At 44.7% G+C, this 20,306-nt stretch overlaps 1 protein-coding gene across 3 annotated transcripts; it reads right to left on the bottom strand.

Annotated features, from left to right (window-relative positions):
- Positions 1–1,801: 1,801 nt before the first annotated feature.
- Positions 1,802–14,720, bottom strand: zdhhc4 (zinc finger DHHC-type palmitoyltransferase 4). Of its 3 annotated transcripts, XM_052021839.1 has the most exons (7): positions 14,675–14,720; positions 13,230–13,360; positions 11,063–11,136; positions 9,944–10,122; positions 8,594–8,719; positions 5,123–5,367; positions 1,802–2,173 (listed from the first exon to the last, which is right to left on the bottom strand). In XM_052021839.1, the coding sequence occupies exons 2-7, from the start codon at positions 13,350–13,352 to the stop codon at positions 1,901–1,903; spliced, it is 1,020 nt and encodes a 339-aa protein (XP_051877799.1). In that variant the 5' UTR covers positions 13,353–13,360; positions 14,675–14,720; the 3' UTR covers positions 1,802–1,900. The 3 variants fall into 3 exon arrangements, with proteins under 3 accessions (XP_051877799.1, XP_051877800.1, XP_051877801.1); XM_052021840.1 differs by lacking the exon at positions 8,594–8,719; XM_052021841.1 differs by lacking the exons at positions 11,063–11,136; positions 13,230–13,360 and having other exon boundaries at positions 14,675–14,710.
- Between the last annotated feature and the right edge of the window lie 5,586 nt (positions 14,721–20,306).

A 20,306-nucleotide genomic window follows, 5' to 3' on the forward strand; every position in this document is an offset into this window, starting at 1 on the left:
GCATAACTATATTAACATGTTTAGTATTCCTTTCAATTATTACCAACAGTGCTTTAGCTCCTATGCAGTATGGTACTAGTATGTCTGCTCTGAAGATAACTTCCCAGTCGTGGGGCCACTTTCAGGAATAAATCTCTGGAGATGGGCAGCAGAATCCAGAACTGACAAGAAGGTGCTGCAGGATCTTTCTGCTGACATTCTTCTACGTGATTGCAGGTGGTTTTTGCTGAAGGCTGCACCCCTGTGCCCTGGATGTGAATGAAAATACCATGTGGTTCCATAGAGTTCGACCTGCTTTATGCTGATCATTTTTGGTGTACTTTAAGTATATACTGATCTCATTGACAACCAGTGTCTGGCTATGCTGACCTCAAATAAAGGGCAGAATTTGAACATTATGCCTGTGCAGCATTTGTTACAGATGCTCTCTAGTCTGTGTGTGTAGTTTGGGCCACCCAGCAACCCTATTTACACCCCTTGAGCCAGTACTGAGGTGAGGCACCAAGGTTATTAGGATGTGAAGAAAGGTAGAAACTTCAAGCTGATCTGGTTAAGGCTGTAAAAGTAACTGATAGCAGAGACTGAATCCTTCGCCATTGATGGCTCCAATCAACAAGGTTATGTATTGAAATAGGAAATGGTGAAAACTTTTGCATCAGATACTATCTGCAGAGTAAAAGAGATGCCCTTTCATCCCTTCTGATCACCATCCGTGACTATTCTGGCATCCACCGTTACCCCTGGCAATGCCAGTCCTTTCACAGACTAAATTAGCTTTGTCTCTCCCTAGAACAGCAAGACACAGGTCTCTTTTGAATTGACCTTAAAGATTAAACCTTTTTATAAACTGCCCTTATAATAATGCCCGGCCTGAGTTTTCCACCTTTTCCATAGCTATTATTTATTATGTTGCTGATTTTATTGACAAAGAAAACATAAGGCAGAACACCTTTTGTAAACTATGCCCTAAAGGTTTCAGCCCATTAGATGTGGAGATACACCAATGCCTGAGTTGTGACAGGAATAAAGGTTCACAAAAGAACAGACTACCTTCTATATCTCAGGAGCCATTTCTTTGCAAAGATAATGAAATTCAACAGCACCTTCAGTGAAGGTAGCACAGCCTTTAGCTAATTAAGGAAAAGGGTGTTTTAAGATTGAACTCAACTGAGCATGAATCTAGCAGGCAGCTGTGATTCCTGCCCTCCTCCATTTCAAGACCTGGACTATCCACAGCAGGCAATGGAGATATGCCACCAATCTGTCTCCACAACTCCACCCCCTCTCCCACTTCCCCGGGAACTGGAGCACCCAGTGGTACACCAAACAAGAACATGTAAACTCCACACAGAGGTCAGATTGAACCTGGGTCACTGAAGCTGTGAGACTGCAGCATTAACTGCTGCACCACTGGGCCATGAAGAGAGCCTATTGAGCACATTGATTCTGTGGTGACTTGCAGCCAGAGTGGAACAATCATCCTTGATCCCCACTAATTACCTAATAGTAATGATTGGTGTGGCTCCTGATCTTTCCCTTCAACAATCTCAACTTATTTGCCATTTTGCATTTAATTTAAAATACTTCCACTTTGCCAATCCTGTAGGTTCAGGCTTACTGTTGTTGTCACATCCTGTTCAACTCAAGCTAATTTTTCATCTCGTAGTAAGGTCCCCAGTAGTCAGACCCTTGAAGCTGAGGGTAAATGAATACAAGGTCTTTTTGTACAGGATACAAACCATTCTTAATTTTCATAGAAAATCCAATTTGTCAAATGCAATAGAGGAATGAAGTCAAAGAGTAGTCGACCATTTTCAATTTTAATCAGTTGAAGTAGAAAAAATAGGATGTGGAAACTAGCAAAAAACTTCTTTTAAAAAAAATATCCATTTGTCTCTCATTATCTGAATCTTTTCTGAGTTGTCACAGGGCAGATGATTTCTTTCATGTTTGTGATGAACCCCCTATGATAGACATTTTCCCATGTTCGCCTGTCTGTGCGGCTGTTGTCCACGCGACATCTGCAGCTGTTCTTGTATTTGTACCACTCATTTGATGTTTGATTTGTCATCACTAAGAATAAGTGAAAAGCAGAGTATCCTGCCAGCAGGAAGAAGGAGAGCAGCGTGAAGCCCAACATGAAGAGGATCCGAGGAAAGGTCAGGAACAGTTTCTGCAAATAGAACAAAGTTATTACAAGAAGAAAAATATAAGTACCCAATCACCAGTGCAAACCACTCCAGCCCCACTAATTTCTTTTGTAGTTATATGCCCTCAAATGATTGGACACTGTTTTAATAATCAAAGAATAAATACTGACTCAGAACACACCCACTTCTGACTTTATCATGGAGGAAGATCATTGATGAAGCAGCTCCATCAATGCTGTCCCGGAACTGAACAGTAACAGTGTGAGGTACAACTCTAGCCAGTGGAGATATTTGTTTTTGATGCCCAGTGACTTCAACTTTGCTAAGGCTTCTTGATGTTACACTGGTCAAAATGTTGCCTTGATGTTATATTCATCCTGACCTTGCCTCTGAAGTTCAGCACTTTAAAGCTACGGAGGTCTGAAGCCCAGTGGTCTTGAGGCAATTAAAACTGAACATCAGTCAGCAGATTACTAGTGAATAAGCACTGCTTCAGTGGATGAAGAGTAGGAGACACAGCCAAGTTGTAGAGTTTAAATGATGCAATGCCTAGGCTTTAAAGAGCCCGTAGATTGTTGAGGATGGAAGGCAAGGAGCTCCAGACTTTTATGGTCATGAGAGAATAACTTAAAATGTCAATGTGATAAATAATTACTTCAATTACAGTGCAACAGTAATAAGACTATTTTGCATTTTCTGTCAAAAAGTAGATAGGGCTGCAAATACAAAGGAGTATGGATGTTGGTCACTGAAAAGCATTAATTAGAGCAGGCAAGTAATGTTAATATATTGTGTCACTCTTATACTCTACTAATAGTGTTTGGTAGTTAAAACCAAAGCCTGGCCTTGTTTTGCTATTTCCTGAAAACAGCATGAAATCAAGTGATAAAACTAAACAGAGCAATAAAAAGTTATGGGATAGAGATCCCTCTGTAAGGGATTAGAAATGTTAAATTCCAAAAACAAAAATAAATGAAAACCCTCATCAACAATCAGGAATCACTGTACAATAAACTTCATGCAGGTATGCTAGTCATACTGCTGATGCTGGAGTGAGCTAATTGCTGAGCATTAACTAGTGTGGTTCAATTCCAGAATAACAACAAACCTGCATTCATGTGCCACTTTAAGTTCAAAGATATCCCAAAGTACTTCACAAGAAATCAATTACTCACGTAAGTAATTATACAGCAAATTCAAGATAAGATCCACAAAGATATTACAAGAAGAATATCAACTGTGTGTCTACTGCATTCGGTGATTCCAATGTGGCCTTCTCTACATCGGCAAGACCACGTGCAGACTGGGCAACCGTTTCACAGAGCACCTATGCTCTGTCCGCAAGAGCCATCCCAAGCTTCCAGTTGCAGACCATTTCAACTCCTCCTCCCATCCCCACACTGACCTGGCCATCCTCGGTCTTCTCTACTACGTAGACAACGCCCAACGTAAACTGAAGGAATTACACCTCATATTCCCCCTGGGTATCCAATGGCATGAACATTGAGTTTTCTAATTTTAGGTAACCCTCCTCTCCAGTGGGTTGTTTCCCCCCTCCCCCCTTCCAATCCACCTCTGGTCCTCCCATTTTTGTCCCCTTTCCCTCAAAGGCCCCAGCCCCTCATCACTGTCTCCTCCCCCTCCTGGTTGCATCCACCCACTGCACACACAGTTCTCCCACAGCTTTCCCCACTACCCCATCTGGTTCTGGATCCAACTGCCATTCACCTCTCCTCTAATGATGCCCATTCTCGCCTCCTTTACTTTGATAAGTCCAGCACTGGTAGCCCTCTTGTGTTCCTGCTTATCTCCTTCCAGCAGTTGTCTCCTATCTTCACACTCCCCTCCCACCACCCCCCCGCCCCCCACCTTGCTCCATCTACCTTTCAATATTTTGTTTTCACCTCTCTCTATCTCCACCTATCATTCACCGGCCACCATTTCCTAACCACCCCTGCTCCCCTCCCCTACCTGGCACAACTTGCCTGTCTTCAATACACCCCACCTCAGTTCACCAATCACCTCGGACTCCTGTCCACCACTCCCTTTTCCCTCTTTATACTGGCCATCTCCCTTCTGTTTTGATACAGGGTTTCGACCTGAAACGACTACAATTCCTTTCCTGCCACAGATGTTGCTTGACCTGCTGAGTTCCTTCAGCAGATTGTGTGTTGTATTCAGACCTTTGCTCTTCTACTCCATTTAGATTATTTTATTTTCCCAGAAATACATCTGCTTTTCTTACCAAGATGTAATTCCCTGGAAATGAATTTCAGCTAAAACAACTATATACTCTTTTACAAGTTGACTAATATCTTAGTGTAATTTGATATGAATTATTCCCTACTCCCCCTGCTCCACCCCCAACTTGGATGTTGGTCACAGCATTAATGTATGCTGCGAATAGTAGTTACTCCATCACTCTTTGTGGGACCTCAAATTAGCCTCCTTCACCACTACTCTTTTGCCATCTTACAATCAGCTGGCAATCTACTTCGCTTCTGATCCCAACACCACATTCTCTTAACCTCATGAGAGATTGATACCTGAAAGGCCTTTTGCCAATCTAAATCTGTTACATCTAATGCATTATCTTTCAAAGAATTCAATGAGGTTGGTTAAGCAAGAGTAACCTTTTGAAATCCATGCTGATTATTGTTTTCCTTTCATAAGATTCCATTTCTCTTCTTAACTATGGGTATCATGTTGGGTTGCTGCCACGATTATCCAAATGATCTATTTTGGTGGTTACTCAGAGAGTGGTTCATAGCTGGGATTTGGTGGAACTTTTACTCAATGCTCAAAGATTTTACCCCCACAGAAATTATATTTAGTAGTAAATAACATATGTGAGTAAATAACAAGTCACTTGGAGCTAACAACATTTCAGCAGTGCAGGGATTCTGAAAGGTTGTATTGTTTGCAAAGACCCAAACAACAACACAAAAGCTCCACAGACTCAGTTACCCTACCTGGACTATAAACAGGACACCAACAGGCTCATGTTCCCCCTCAGCGTTCACGTACATGGCCTGAGGTAGATTAGACATCAATGCCACTTGGACAAGAAATCTTATTGTCACTGTTCCCACTGCAGCTGCCATTCCCAAGAGGGTCACCAGGTAGAACAGGAAGTAACGTATGTTTAATGCCCCAATGCAGTTATTCACCCAGACACAATGGTGGTCAAATCGATGGACACAGCGGTTGCACACTCCTGGGAGAGAGAAAAGGAAATCATTACTTTTACTCCTGAAGCCAGCTTCAAATTCAGCCCATGTGGGAGGGATGTCCTTCCCCTTTGCCTTTCTGCAAGACCTGTATGAAATTAATTAAGAGCTCTCAGCAAGTATCAAACCATTGGGGAGAACTATGCTGGACTTGACTTTAAACTGCCAACACCTTTGGGGCTCAGCTGTTCTGGTGAGCTCCTGGAGAGCAGCTGTAGCTCTACAGTCATTATAAATCAACTCCTATGAGAGAAACCATCTCTTGGTGTCAAAATCTCAGCTGGCAGAAGCATATCACCATTAGTGCCCAAATACTTTACTGTCTAATGAAGTACTTGGAATTCATTCATTGCTGTGCCTGTGCTTCATTTATTGATTTAGTTCTAGAAGGTTAATACGTAAATGCAAGACTTTCTTCTTCACACATTGCATCTGAATGGCAAATTTCCAGGGCTCTTCCTGTTAGATGGGTTTCAAATTTAAAGTTGAATTCAATTTAAAAAACCCTTTGCAAGTTCAGTCAAGACTTAAAAAAAATTCCTATATTTTCACTTATTCTCAATTTTATAACAATCAAGTTTATGCTCAGTTTTTAAAAGAACAAAATTGCAGAACCCAAATCACCTTTTGTAGGGTGGCACTGTGGTACAGTTGGTAGTGCTGCTGCCTCACAGCTCCAGTGACCCAGGTTCACTACAGACGACAGTGCTGTCTGCGTGGAGTTTGCATGTTGCCTCAGTGACTGCGAGGGTTTCCTCTCAAAGTCCACAGATATGTGGGTTGTAGGTTAACTGGCCACTCTTAATTGCCCCTACTGTGCAGGTGGGTGGGAGAATATGGGGCAAGTTGATGAGAATACAATGAGAATAAGCTGATATTAGTGTAAATCTTATGCAGGATGTTAGGGATAAATATGTCCCGGTGAGGCAGAGAAGGAATGGCAGGGTGAAGGAACCGTGGGTGACGAGAGAGTGGAATGACTAGTTAGGGAGAAGAAGGTAGCATACATGAGGTATAAGCAGCAAGGTTCAGACAGGGCCCGCGAGGAATATAGAGTAGCGAGGAAGGAACTTAAGAAAGGGCTGAGGAGAGCTAGAAGGGGACATGAAAAGATGTTGGCTAGTAGGGTTAAGGAAAATCCCAAGGCCTTTTTCACCTACGTGAAGGGTAGGAGGATGGCTAGGGTAAAGGTAGGTCCGATTAAAGACAAAGGTGGGAGAATGTGCCTGGAGGCGGCGGAAGTGGAAGAAGTTCTCAATGAATACTTCTCTTCGGTATTCACCAGGGAGAGGGGTCTTGATGACGCGGAAGGGAGTGCTGGTAAGGGTAATGTTCTCGAGGTTATAGATATCAAGAGAGAGGATGTGTGGAAGTTGTTAAATAATATCAAGACAGATAAATCTCCGGGGCCTGACGGGATTTTCCCCAGGATGCTTCGAGAGGCGAGGGAGGAGATTGTTGAACCGCTGGTAAGGATCTTTGAGTCCTCGTTGTCCACGGGGATGGTACTGGAGGACTGGAGGGTGGCGAATATTGTCCCCTTGTTCAAAAAAGGTAGTAGGGATAGTCCAGAGAATTACAGACCAGTGAGTCTCATGTCTGTGGTGGGTAAGCTGTTAGAAAGGATTCTAAGAGATAGGAACTATGAACACCTAGAGAATCATGGACTGATTAGGGACAGCCAGCATGGCTTTGTGAAGGGAAGATCTTGCCTCACAAGCCTGATAGAGTTCTTTGAGGAGGTAACGAGGAAGATTGATGAGGGTAGTGCAGTGGATGTGGTCTATATGGATTTTAGTAAGGCGTTTGATAAGGTTCCTCATGGTAGGCTTCTTCAGAAGGTCAGAGGCCAAGGGATCCAGGGAAGCTTGGCTGTGTGGATTAGGAATTGGCTTGCCTGTAGAAAGCAGAGGGTTGTGGTGGAGGGAGTGCATTCAGATTGGAGGGCTGTGACTAGTGGTGTCCCGCAGGGATCGGTTCTGGGACCTCTACTTTTTGTGATATTTATTAATCACTTAGGTGACGGGGTGGAAGGGTGGGTTAGCAAGTTTGCAGATGACACAAAGATTGGTGGTGTTGTGGATAGTGTGGAGGGCTGTCGGAGCTTACAGGGGGATATTGATAGGATGCAGAGCTGGGCTGACAAGTGGCAGAAGGAGTTCAATCCGGAGAAGTGTGAGGTGGTACACTTTGGAAGGACAAACTCCAGGGCAGAGTACAGGGTAAATGGCAAGGCACTTGGCAGTGTAGAGGAGCAGAGCGATCTGGGGGTTCATATTCACAGTTCACTGCAAGTTGCCTCACAGGTGGATAGAGCAGTTAAGAAGGCCTATGGGATGTTAGCTTTCATAAATCGTGGGATTGAGTTTAAGAGCCGCGAAGTGATGATGCAGCTTTACAAAACTCCAGTTAGACCACACTTAGAGTACTGTGTTCAGTTCTGGTCACCGCATTATAGGAAGGATGTGGAGGCGTTGGAGAGGGTGCAGAGGAGATTTACCAGGATGCTGCCTGGATTAGGGAGTATGGAATATGAGGAGAGGCTTAAGGTGCTAGGGCTTTATTCACTGGAAAGGAGGAGGATGAGAGGAGACATGATAGAGGTATATAAAATATTGAGAGGAATAGATAGACAGTCAGCGCCTCCTTCCCAGGGCACCAATGCTCAAGACGAGAGGGCATGGCTTTAAGGTTATGGATGGGAGGTTCAGGGGAGATGTCAGGGGGAGGTTTTTCACCCAGAGAGTGGTTGGTGCATGGAATGCACTGCCTGGGGTGGTGGTGGAGGCAGATACATTGGACAGGTTCAAGAGTTTGTTGGATAGGCATATGGAGGAATGTGAGATAGAGGGATATGTGGGAGGAAAGGGTTAGATAGTGTGAGGGTGGTTTGATGGACGGCACAACATGGTGGGCCGAAGGGCCTGTTTTGTGCTGTATGGTTCTATGGTTAAATGGGTGCTTAATGGTTGCCACGTACTTGGTGAGCCCAACGGCCCGTTTTTGTGCTGTTTGACCTTGTTTGTTATCCTTCCAAGTCCCATTTGGACTCCTGCAAATACTTGGCAATTCTGTCGAATTCTAAAAACCTTCACCTATTTGTCAGAAATGAAGAAGATCTATGCCCTACACATTAAGCTGTGTATCTTTCCAGATTTCCTAAATGCTTTCTCAATACACACCCATATTCCCCATATGTCGTAAGTTTCTTACGGCAGTGCTTTGACCGTGCCGGTTTCACGAGTTTGCATGTTGAGCAGACACGGGCATATTGGTACAAAGTTCCATCATACGTATACACTTTCAGCAGCTGCTTGTGGTTTGAAGGAGAAATTATACCTTCGAAAAACAATCAATAAATGCACATTAAGCTCAAAATCAAATATAAGTGCTGCAAACAAGACAATCAAAGACACAAATTGTAAACATGTGTGGAACTGACTGATGAAAAATTGAGCCAAAATCCTATTTCACTCTACAGATGCTGTCTGACCTGATAAATATTTCCAGCAATTCTGTTTTCAGTTTTCCAGCATCCACAACATCTTGATTTTATTCAAACGCCAGAAAGTCTTTGGCTTAACTTGCAGTATTTCTGCTCCTCTCCTTGACGTTTAACTGGGCTGTAAGAGCTGCTGAATACTCAAAGCAAATACTTAATCAGGGGTTTTCTCACCTCTCTCGGGCCGAGCAGTGTGTATTTGCCTGCTGGATCCACCTCACAACCAGGTTGAAGTTGGAAATTAAGGCACCCTCCTGAGGGCAAGGTGAAAACATTGTAGAGATGCCCCAGTATCAACCAGTGTACCATGGCAAATGGTAATCATCTTTCCTTTGTATAAACTTTCATTTGTATTAAAATTGCTCTTCAGTTCAGTAACAAAAAAATGGGTGGAGGTGCTATGTTAAAAGAAACAACAGACTTCCATCTATAACCTAAGGATCTCTAAAGCAGTTTACAGCCAATCAATAACTTTAAACAATGTTTAAAGCTGTAATGTAGGAAACACAGCACTCCACAAACAGAAGAAAGTATTGATCAGATAATTGATGTTAAGTAATCAAAGAGCAAAAACAATGCAGATGCTGTGAATCTGAAAGAGGTAATGCAGGAAATACTCAGCAGGTCAGCAGCACCCATGGAGGCAAAAAGGGTCATCATCATCTTGAACATTGTTTCTCCCTCCACAGATGCTGCCTCACCTGCTCACTATTTCCAGCATTCTTTCTTCAAATCAATCTTAAAATGTTGCTCAAGGGAAAAACATTGGAACTTGACAACTTGCTTCTGAAATAGAGCCATGGCATCTATTACACCCAACTGAGAGGGGATTTTGTTTTAAGGTCTCATCCGAAACCACCCCCACCTAAGTATTACTTTTAAGTGTCATCCTTGAAAATGGGACACAAGCTCTCATTTTTCTGACTTCAAGGCAAGAATGCAATCCACCATATGAACTATACCTATAATGAACTGGTACAGTCAACTGAGGAGGAAAGGCGGCAGCACATTAGCTTGAGACAGATGAGCCTCCCAAATTATTTCACCAGTCTGTTTCTTACCAGGGTCACTGGTGCAGCACAGGTAGAAAAAGTACATCTTTCCAAACAGCAGGATGTAAGGCATCAGCAAGATACTGAGTGTGAATCCCAATTCCAAGGAGTAAGGGAACACCTCCCAGGAATACTCTCCATATACAGCTACTTCCAACAGAAGATGCAGGGCCAGGAAGAAGGAGTTCCTGTTAAAAGTGAAAGGAAGCGATTTGCTACTCTAAAAGTTGATGCACTGTGTTCATTGCAAATCATCCTACTTATTAGCTGGGTCTATGCTCCAGGTGAGTTTTGTAGTTTACATATCCATTGGTTCACTAGCTTCTGTCCCCGGCAGGGCTCCTATCTGCTTCTACTGCCTTACCACCACCAGGTAAACTCTTACTCAAGAGCGATGGATTAATATGTATTCTGGAAAAGAATTCCAGGAATACAAAGGTTTGTTGCAGGACTTTCCCTTCTTTGTGTACGCAATGAATTTGGAAACAGAAAATTACCTTAAGAGAAAATAAACAAAACTTGAATAATTTAAAATTAGGAAACTTGAAAACTGCTAAGTGGAATGCAGGAAGGTTAGTGGAGGATACAGACATTGAAGGTTGGAATAAAGATAGATGTAAAATAGCACTTTTTGGAAATGGAGAATCAAAAATGATAAAATTCTCAACAGGGTGAAGGAACAGATTAGATATCAGGGTGCAGATATACAAGTGGAAAGCTATAATTTTTTTTAATAAATAGGCTCCTGAATACAAAACCAAGCGGATTATGAATTTGTTGGGCAACAGCTGGAATACCTTGTACTTTGGGCATCCCCTTACAGGAAAGTTAGTGAATGTATGAAAAGATGCAATTTATGTAGATTAAATGAAAAAAAACAGGAATGGGAGAATATAACATGAGGAGAAGCTTGAAAAACTTTTCAATGAATGGATAAAGTAAATGGAAAGCCCTGTAGAAATATTTCAAATTCTTAATGTGAATTAGTTGGGCACTAAACTGTTTACTTGCAACACGAGTTGAACATAGTGTTGTGGCAAGCAGATTCACACCCCTGCTAACCACACCATCTACACAGAATGAATGAGGATTGGTGTGTGCAGGTGGTTTAAGAATGTCCACACTCACCTCTGATGGATGAGCCTATGTAAAGCATACTGCACTGCTACCTGCATCCATCGAGGAATCATTGGCCCAATCATCTATTAGTGATGGAAAGAAAATGGAGGCAGAAGAAAGGCTTGCATTTATATTGCACATTTCATGACCTTAGGATGAGTCAAATAACTCTACAGTCAATCCAGGCCATTAAGGTGTAAAGACACTGTTACCACGCCAAGTCATACAGCAGACAATCTGTCCACAGCCAGCTACCAGCGCTAGCAGTATGATGAAGACTAGATAACCTATTGTTCTGGTGAGGTTGGTGGAGGGATTGATATTGGCCATTACATGAGGAAAATCTCATGTTCTTCAGTTAGTCAGTGCCTTGAGATCCTATTACATTAACCTGGGAAGGTAGACAAGGCTAGAATTTAATATCTGAAAGTCAGAAGCTCCAGCAATCCAACAGTCCTACAGCAGTCCTGATGCAGGGTTTTGGCCCGAAACTTGGACAATTTCTTTCTTCCCACAGATGCTGCTCGACCCACTGAGTTCCTCCAGCAGATTGTTTGCTGAGTCCTAGAGCACAACTTGAAGCCCTGATCTTCTGACTCAGGAGATAAGGGTGAAACCTAGGGTCAATGTCCCAAGGCTAGAATAACAATGTCACATTCTAAAAATGGAACATTGTCTCAATAGTTTGGGGCACAGTTCTTTCATTAGTGCCAATGTAACTCCAATTACTACCTTCATACGCATTGCAAATGCCTTCAAGAGCACCAAAGTATTTAACAGCTTTGAACTCTGATCACATTTTAAGAGTAACTAGATGAGAATTCAATGTGCTTAAACTACAAGGTCATGGACCAAGAGTTGGTTAAGGAAATTTAGGCTTGGTAGCACTTAACTAGCAAGGACTCAATAGGTCCAATTCGTATGATTCCTTGAGGAGAGATACAATGCAGTTATCATATTGTGAACACAGCCAACTTTCATGGACCCTGATAGCTGGAAGATAAAGCAAATCTCTCCAAAACCTTCCAAGCAGAAGTCAAGGCTCTGAATATACTTCACTCTTTCAATGTTTGCCATCAAGAAGCTTGCCTTCTGCCAAGCCCAGGCCTTGCTACTGCATGTGGAATCAGAGACTGAGAATTTAACCTATCCAGAAGGTATCATACATGGAGATAGAAATAGATCTTCTGCAAGGTAATAACATCAAACGGATTCAGAATCCTGTCCCTCAAATTCTTGTATTATATAGTTTACGACAATTATATTGCACAATACAAGGACACGTGGTAAATCGTGCTTAAGCTAGTCCTAACTCTATTTTGCATTCCTTTTATTTCCCTGTGGTGTTCAATATTATCCTCCCCTGAAGGATGACAGGCTTTAAGTATACGGTGGTGACTAATAAATCCGAAAAGGAATTTCAAAAAATTTCTTTATCTGGAGAATACTTAGAAAGTAGAACCCACAACTTCATTGATCAGATGAGCGAAATGGCATTGCTGTTTCACCGACCTATTTATCCAATCCCTTGCGACTACATTTCACATCTGCTCCTTTATCCACTCTGGAATGCCTTCAAGATGTGATGATCAGCATTCTGGTTGTTCCCTTGACACTGTTTATCCTCACAGGTAGTTCAGATAAGAACCTGAAGAAACATTCCTGGCTTAGGCAAGTTCCCCTTACACTGGACATTTATATGTCACACTGGACATTTATATGTCACACTGGCTGCGTTCTGAATTTGCACCTCTCTACAGGATGTGGCTGTAGCTAAGTGTCCAAATATTTCTCCCTCATGCATTGTAACATCCTCAAATCACACTCCAGTTCCATGCCTCTTAAGCCAAAAAGATTCAAGGCTACCACAGAGCTGATTGTTCAGGAGTATCTCATAGTCTACCATCTTTCACATTCGGCAATCCAAACACATAACCTGTTTTTTATGTTTTAATCTATATTTTACTGTGTGGTCTGTTGAAGGTTTTCTCCTTTACACTAATTTGCTTTACACACAGAATAGAAGTTTAAGTACTTAGTCCCTTACACAAACCAGATCACAAGTACTGTTGGTGAAAGGCAACACATTCTTGTCTTTCAGTGCTGAACTCTGACCAAATTCTCAACTGTGATGGTTCAACACAGATCTTGAATGTTGTTATTGAACTGCATTTACCCAAGTCACATGGTGGGAGATCCTTGTAAAGCATTCCCGACTTTGTCTGGAAAACTTGATGGCGACCACCATGCAGGAAAGGGAAATGGCCAAATAAATGAGGAAGAGAATGAGGAAATCCATCTCCTTGACTGAAACATAAAATATCTCATTACTGCCTCAGATCTGTACATCATTGAAATCAACAACCAGGAGGCAAAACAAACTGAATCAAGGCAGCTAACTTTACTATTATATTTTACTAGTGCTTCCCAATGTTGGACAATTGGTTTAGGATCAGAGCCAAAGGAGGGAGTAAGTCAGGAATTGCAAAGAAGAGTTGAAAGAGCTGAAAAGAATGACATTTGCTTAAAATGTTCTCCTGAAGACATGACCAGATGGTAATAATATTGCAGTGGATACAGGAGCTTCAAAGGAACTGCACCATAATGTAGATATTGTATGGGAACCCAGTAACACCAACAAGGGTAGAAAATGCTGGAGACACTGAGGACCTTTATTTAAGGAGGGCAGCAGGAATAAGCCATTGAATCTAAAATCAGTCATAGGAAAGTTATGGGAAAACATATTCTGAGAGACAGAATTAATCTTCACTTGAAAAGGCAGGGATTGATCAAAGATAGTTAGAAAGACTTTGCTGAAGTCTAACTAATTTGAATGAGTTTTTTTAAGTAACAAAAATATATTGACAAGGGCAGTGTGTTTGACGTTGTCTACATGGGACTTCAGCAAGGCCTTTGACATGGTTGCACGTGAAAGGCTGGTTGAAAAGGCTAGAGCCCATGGGATCCAAGGCAAGTTGGCAAATTAGATCTAAGATTGGCTTGGTAATAAAAGGCAGAGGAGGTGGAGGGCTGCTTTTGTGATTGGAAGCCTGTGATCAGTGCTGTCCCACAGGGATCAGTGCTGGCATCATGACTGTTGTTGACATAAACAATTGGGATATGAATGTAGGAGGAATGAGGGTTGGGGAAGAGGGGGTTAGAAATAGATACAACCCACTTATGCCCCATTTGAGACTTTCTTCTCTCCCTTCACCCCCTTCCCTCATCTCCCACCCTCTCCTTAACACAAGAACTCAAAGAAACAGGAGAGGCCACTCGGCCCCTCAAGCCTGCCCTGCCATTCACTACGATCATGGCCGATCTATGCGGGCCTCAACTCCTCTTCTGTGCTAGTTTCCCATTACCTTCAATTGCTCGATCTTTCAAATATGCATCTATCTCTAAATATCTAAATGTATCACCTTAAATATCTCTAATGATCCGGTCTCCGCCACTCTCGGGGCAGAGAATTTCAGTGATTCCCTCCCTCTGAGGGAAGACACCCGCCTACCCCCATCTCCTCCTACCCCTCTTCGACTTTCCACCCTCCTACAGCCCCTTCTCTCCTGCCACCTCTCCCACCACCCCAACCCCAAGCCGCCTTCACCACAAACTACTCACCAGCCGACGCCCGGGGAACGGCGCCGGTGACCCGCGGCCGACCCACGGCCGACCCACGTGACCACCACACAGCCGCTGATTGGCTGCTGCGAAAACTTTGCCGTCCGGCTGTTGAATGTGGGCGCATGCGCGGCGCCACAAGCGGTTACCAGGCAACGGGGCCCGGCGCTTGGTGGAGACACACCACGCCGCCAACTTTCGCCCTGCACCACCGATTACTGAAGGGACTTTCCACAGTGATAATCAGACTTGCCCAGGTTGATGAAAAACGGCAGCATCTTTATATTTCCGGAAGTTATGCCTGATGTTGCACCTGAGAGACTATTTATTTGACGTGGAGCATGTGAACCTCTGTACGCGGCCAATGAAAGGTTATGTGCAAAGGTGCAGGCCCACTCACCCAACTGAATGAGGGCAAGGGATGGCTCCATCACACTACACGGAGGCTCGCGTAAGCATCTGGTGCCACAAAACAGAAGGAAAAACTCCCTAACGAAATCGAGATTTGATTACCCATAAAAGCCAAGCTCCTGCATTGCCCAATAGCCACATAAATGTATGGACATTGTATACTTCCTCTCCTGGGACACCCAGACAAAGACAAAATAGAACAGCATCTGTGGGGGCAGAGCATTGGTTGATGTTTCGGGATGAGATCCTGCATGCTGCCTGACCCGCTGAGTTCCTCCAGCAGTTTGTTTTTGCTTCAAATTACAACATCTGTGATCTCTTGTGTCTCCAAAGACAAAATAGAGGTCGGCAGCCAGAGTCAACTCCGCCTGGCCTGTTCACACCTTGCAGTCGTTCTGGATAGGCTCATGAGAAAGTCCATGAGAAAATCCTCCAACTTAGGCAAAGTCTTCTGCATCCAATAGCTAAACATTATAAGGGCTAAAATGTGACCAAATATTTAAACTGCAATTTGGGTTAATCCTCAAAAAATGCAAAAGCAATCGTGTAAAGGATAGAAAAAGAAGGGTATTTGTTAAGAGTGAAATATCTCAGTAACCAGTGTCTGAGCCAACTACTATTCCTAATTTAGTATTAGGAATTTAGTAATTTAATATACCTAATTTGTCTAACCTGGTTAGGTCAGACAATATCTTGAGTACTTTCTACAGACCTCCAGATCAAGCATCAGAAGGACTACAGTGAATAGAGACCATGAAGATGATCCCTGATGTCAGAACTGAGCTTGAGGAAGACTGGAGAAAGTTGCCATCAGTTGAACAATGTCTAAGAATGATCTTGCAGACTCATTTAAATAAGGAAAGATATAAATAGATTAAGTTAAACTTATTGATTTATAATAATCTTATCTATGATCTTGAGCATCTAAGCATCCAGTAGTCTCTTATTCATGTTCAGGTTAGATGTAAAAAATATTTAGGTACTGAAACAGGATCTGAGAAGTTCTATTATGTAGTGCAATATTTAGGTGAATCAGTTTCTATGAGAAAATGCTTAGGAATGAAAATAAGTGGCATTTATTTATTGACCAAATGTTATCTGGCCCTCTATCTTACTGTGCATAAATTGACTGCAACATTTGTTAACATAAAGGCAGTAACTATACTCCAAAGCTAGTGAATTGGCTGTGAGATGGATTGTCATGTTCTGAAGTAATAAAAGTTGCAGTAGAGGAGCAGGTTCTTTTTTTCTCTAAAATATACTTAAATTTGCAAAACTCTACCATTACACCTTAAAGTTTTTCCATTGTAGTAAAGAGCCCATTTTTAGATATCAAGACTAACTATATTAATGCAATAAAAGTAGATTTTAGAGTCACAGTCTTACAGCACTGAAACAGATCTTTCAGCCCACTGTATCAATGCCAACCACCAATCACCTAATCCCATTTACCAGTAATTGGTCTGTAGCCTTTGATGCCTGAGCAATTCAAGTTTTTGTCTAGATACTTTCTAAATGCTGTGAGATTTCCTGCTACACCATCCACCCAAGCAGTGTGTTCCAGATTTAGATTACCCCAAAATGAAAATATTCTTTCTCAGAATCCCCCTGACTTCCTACTCCTCACCTTAAGCCTGTGCCATCTCGTTTTAGACTCCTCTGTTATGGGGAAAAGTTTCTTATTATCTTCCTTATCTATGCCCCTTTTAATTTTGTATATCTCAGTCAGGTCCCCCCTCAACCCCCTCATCACCAGGGAAAACAAATACAACCTATCAAGTCTCTCCTAGTGACTGAAATGCTCCACCTCAGGCCACATCCTGGTGAATCTACACTGCGCGCACTCCAGTGCAATTACGTCCTTCCTATTGTGTGATGACCAGAAGTGCACACCCTACTTCAGCTGTGATAAATAAATAATATTTTATAAAGTTATACTATAACCTCCCTGCTCTTATAACCTGCTAATGAGGACAAGAATTTTATATAAAACTGGAAAATGCTGGAAATACTCAACAGGTCAGGCAGCATCTGTGGAAAAGAGAAGGAGAGCTAACATCTTATGTCTGAGACCATTCATCAGAATTGGGAAAGAGAGCAAGCAAGGGGTAGGCACGGTAGTGTAGCGGTTAGTGTAATGCTATTACAGCGCTAGCGACCCGGTTCAATTCTGCCCGCTGTCTGTAAGGAGTTTGTAAGTTATCCCCGTGACTGCGTGGGTTTCCTCCGGGCGCTCTGGTTCGCTCCCACATTCCAAAGATGTACGGATTAGGAAGTTGTGGGCATGCTATATTGGCGCCGGAAGCACGGCGACACTTGTGGGCTGCCCCCCAGAACATCTACACAAAGATGCATTTCACTGTGTGTTTTGATGTACATGTAACTAACAAAGAAATCTTAATCTTAAACAAATTGGTTTTCAGTAGCAGAGGAAGTGATGGAGTGATGGGTAGATCAAAGGGAATATCTTTGTTGAGGGAAACCAGGTGAGTTAATGCGACACTTGGAATCAGATTATGTTTCTTTGTTTGTGTTATCCATTAGTAATAGCAGGGTGTATTGTAGAGGGCCGGAGCTGTCACGTGACAGCACGGCCCAGCACCTGATCGAAAGACACACCACTGTCAATCAAGGCCTATCTCCACCCACCCATCAGTGCACACCGGGACTACGATAAACCAGTGAGAAATTGGGGCATCACGTGGTTGCTCTCCTCCAGAGGTCGGGGTTCCCCAAGGTCAAGCACCTTTGTACCTGGCACTGGGCCATTGGCCCTTTTGAACTACCTGGGCTGGACAACCTTCATGTGTTGGTTCTGCCCCTTTGTTGCCCCAGAGGAATCGTGAAACAGCGCTGGAGAGACCACTGGTAAGCTGTGCACTTCGACAGGGTTTAGAAGCATTTTAAGTTAGGATTCCCAGTGGCGTGGAGCCATGCCTGCACTGAGTCAAGGGGTGGTGGGTAGTGTATTACTTTTCCTTGACTGTTTGTACCCATTTCGTTTGTGTGTGTGTGTGTGTGTGTGTGTGTGTGTGTCTGCGTCTGTGTATTTTACCCCTGTTGCGATTTCCCCACGCTCACTATCACCGGTGCAAGTGTGTGTGTTGCCCTGTTACCTTTTCCTGCGTTTACTTTTGTAAATAAATCATTTAGTTCAAAGGCTGTGTCCAGAGTCCTTGTCCTTTGAGACCTCGAACTTGTCTCACAACATTTGGCGCTGCGAGCAGGGTCTCGAGGGTCTTGGCTGAACACAGACGCAGGAGGGATGTTTTGGAATAGGGGAAAGAAGGCCAGTGCAGGCACCGAGGACAGGATTCCTGGGTGGACCGATGAGAGAGAGGGATTTTAGGAGCTTGGCCAGCATGCTAGCAGACTACGATAAACCAGTGGACTGGGCCAAGCAGTTAGACCCCCGTGGTGAGAAATTGGGGCACCACGTGGTTGCCCTCCTCCAGAGGTCGGGGTTCCCCAAGGTCAAAGGGAGTCAAAGGGGTGACTTCTGGCTGTTTGCGTCCCTCCTGAGACGTCAGGACGGGATTATTGGTCGGGATTATTAGCCGGATACAGAATACATAGCTCCAGAAAGACAAGGGAATAGAGATGCTCCAGCAGCGCTGCTGTACGCTGCAGGAGGCAGTTCAGACTGCCCAGACCCGAGCCAACGACCTCGAGGCCAGAGGTACTGAGGTCGCCTGCAGGCTGATTCAGCTGCAACAGGCGCAGGCAGCCCACTGGTCTGGCTGACAGCCAGACCCACTCAAAATTCGAGCCCTGGTCTGGCGCGGTGACAAGCTGGACGCATGGCTGGGGGATGGGGATATATGGATGGATAATGATGAAGAGGGGGTGCCCGAAGAGCCTGGGTCTCATCACACCCACCCCCCCCCCCCCATACACCTGAACCCCTGCATGCTTGACCCGTCGTCACGCAGTCCCAGTTCCGCCACGGAAGGGAAAGGAACGGGGAGGAGGCCACCGCAGGGGAGAGTGCACAGGGCCCCTCCGAGACCACGGAAACCCGGGACTTCTCCATCAAGGAGCTGACCCAGCTTGCAGATCCGTACCTCCAGCAGCTGGGCGAACACCTGGCCGCGTGGCTGCTCCGACTGTGGGACGAGGGGGCCCACAATATGAGCCTCTCTCACCAGGAAGTGAGCGCCCTGGGGAGCTTGTCTGACCAACAGAGCGTAAACAATGCCATTCGGGCACCACCGGGAGGGGCTGGGGATGACACTACCCTGTGGGATCGGGTAGTGACCGCAGTGAGGGTCCAGTACCCTACCCTCCTCGAATGGGATTTATACGGGCAACTGCAGTAGAGCACGATCAGTGAGGGCCCCAAGGTCATCAGGGAATGGGCACTGGTGACCTGCATCTATGAGAGGGCCGGCGATCGCGAGTTGCTAGAAAACACTAGAGTGACCAGCGCACTAGTGGGATACCTGGTCACCACCGCACGCCCTGAGTTGAGGCCAGTGGTCCTGCCCCTCATGGGACCAGCTAGCGGGAAGACCGTACGGGATGCCGTCACTCTCCTGGAATGGCTAGAGTACATGCAGCGGGGGGGCGCCCACCCGGCTCTGTAGAGCGGAGACGAGGGCTGGAGACATGACCCCTCGTCTCGCACACAGTTAGACATGAACCTGTTGTGTGCAGGGGTGGACCGCACCAGCATAGATGGGGTCCTGACCTCCGCCCTCTACGCGCGGTGGAAAGAGGTCTGCGGGGGCAAGTCCGGTTGGGAGAAGATCCACAGCCCCCCCGGGACCAAGCCCGACACAGGGGGCGCCCCCCCAACCACCGGACCACGTGGGCTGCCCCCGCCGACACTGATACTGCCTCTGCCCCTCCCCCACTCGAAACAGTCTCCCCTGCGCTTAGGGCTGAGCTCCAGGTCCTGTTGAGACAGAAAGTGTCCCACCTCTGCCAGCAGGAACCCTCACCCATGCGGTGACAGACCTCCACCCCCCTCCCATAGGATGAAGGCCAGGGTCCCCAGCGCATTTGTTCCATCACCCTTCCCCGCCCGAGGGACCTGAGGCCACATGTACCTGTAATGGTACACTGGGGAAAGGGGAACGTACAGAGGTGGATAGCACTTGTCGACACAGGTGCCCGACACACCATCATCCCAGGCAACCCTGCAGGGTGGAAGTGGACCCAGATGCAGATGGAGGGGTTTGGGGGGGTTCCCTTTCGCCCGCGAGGGAAGTCACAGTCC

The sequence above is a fragment of the Pristis pectinata genome, chromosome 8 (assembly GCF_009764475.1).
Source record: "Pristis pectinata isolate sPriPec2 chromosome 8, sPriPec2.1.pri, whole genome shotgun sequence".
Classification (NCBI taxonomy): Eukaryota; Metazoa; Chordata; class Chondrichthyes; order Rhinopristiformes; family Pristidae; genus Pristis; species Pristis pectinata.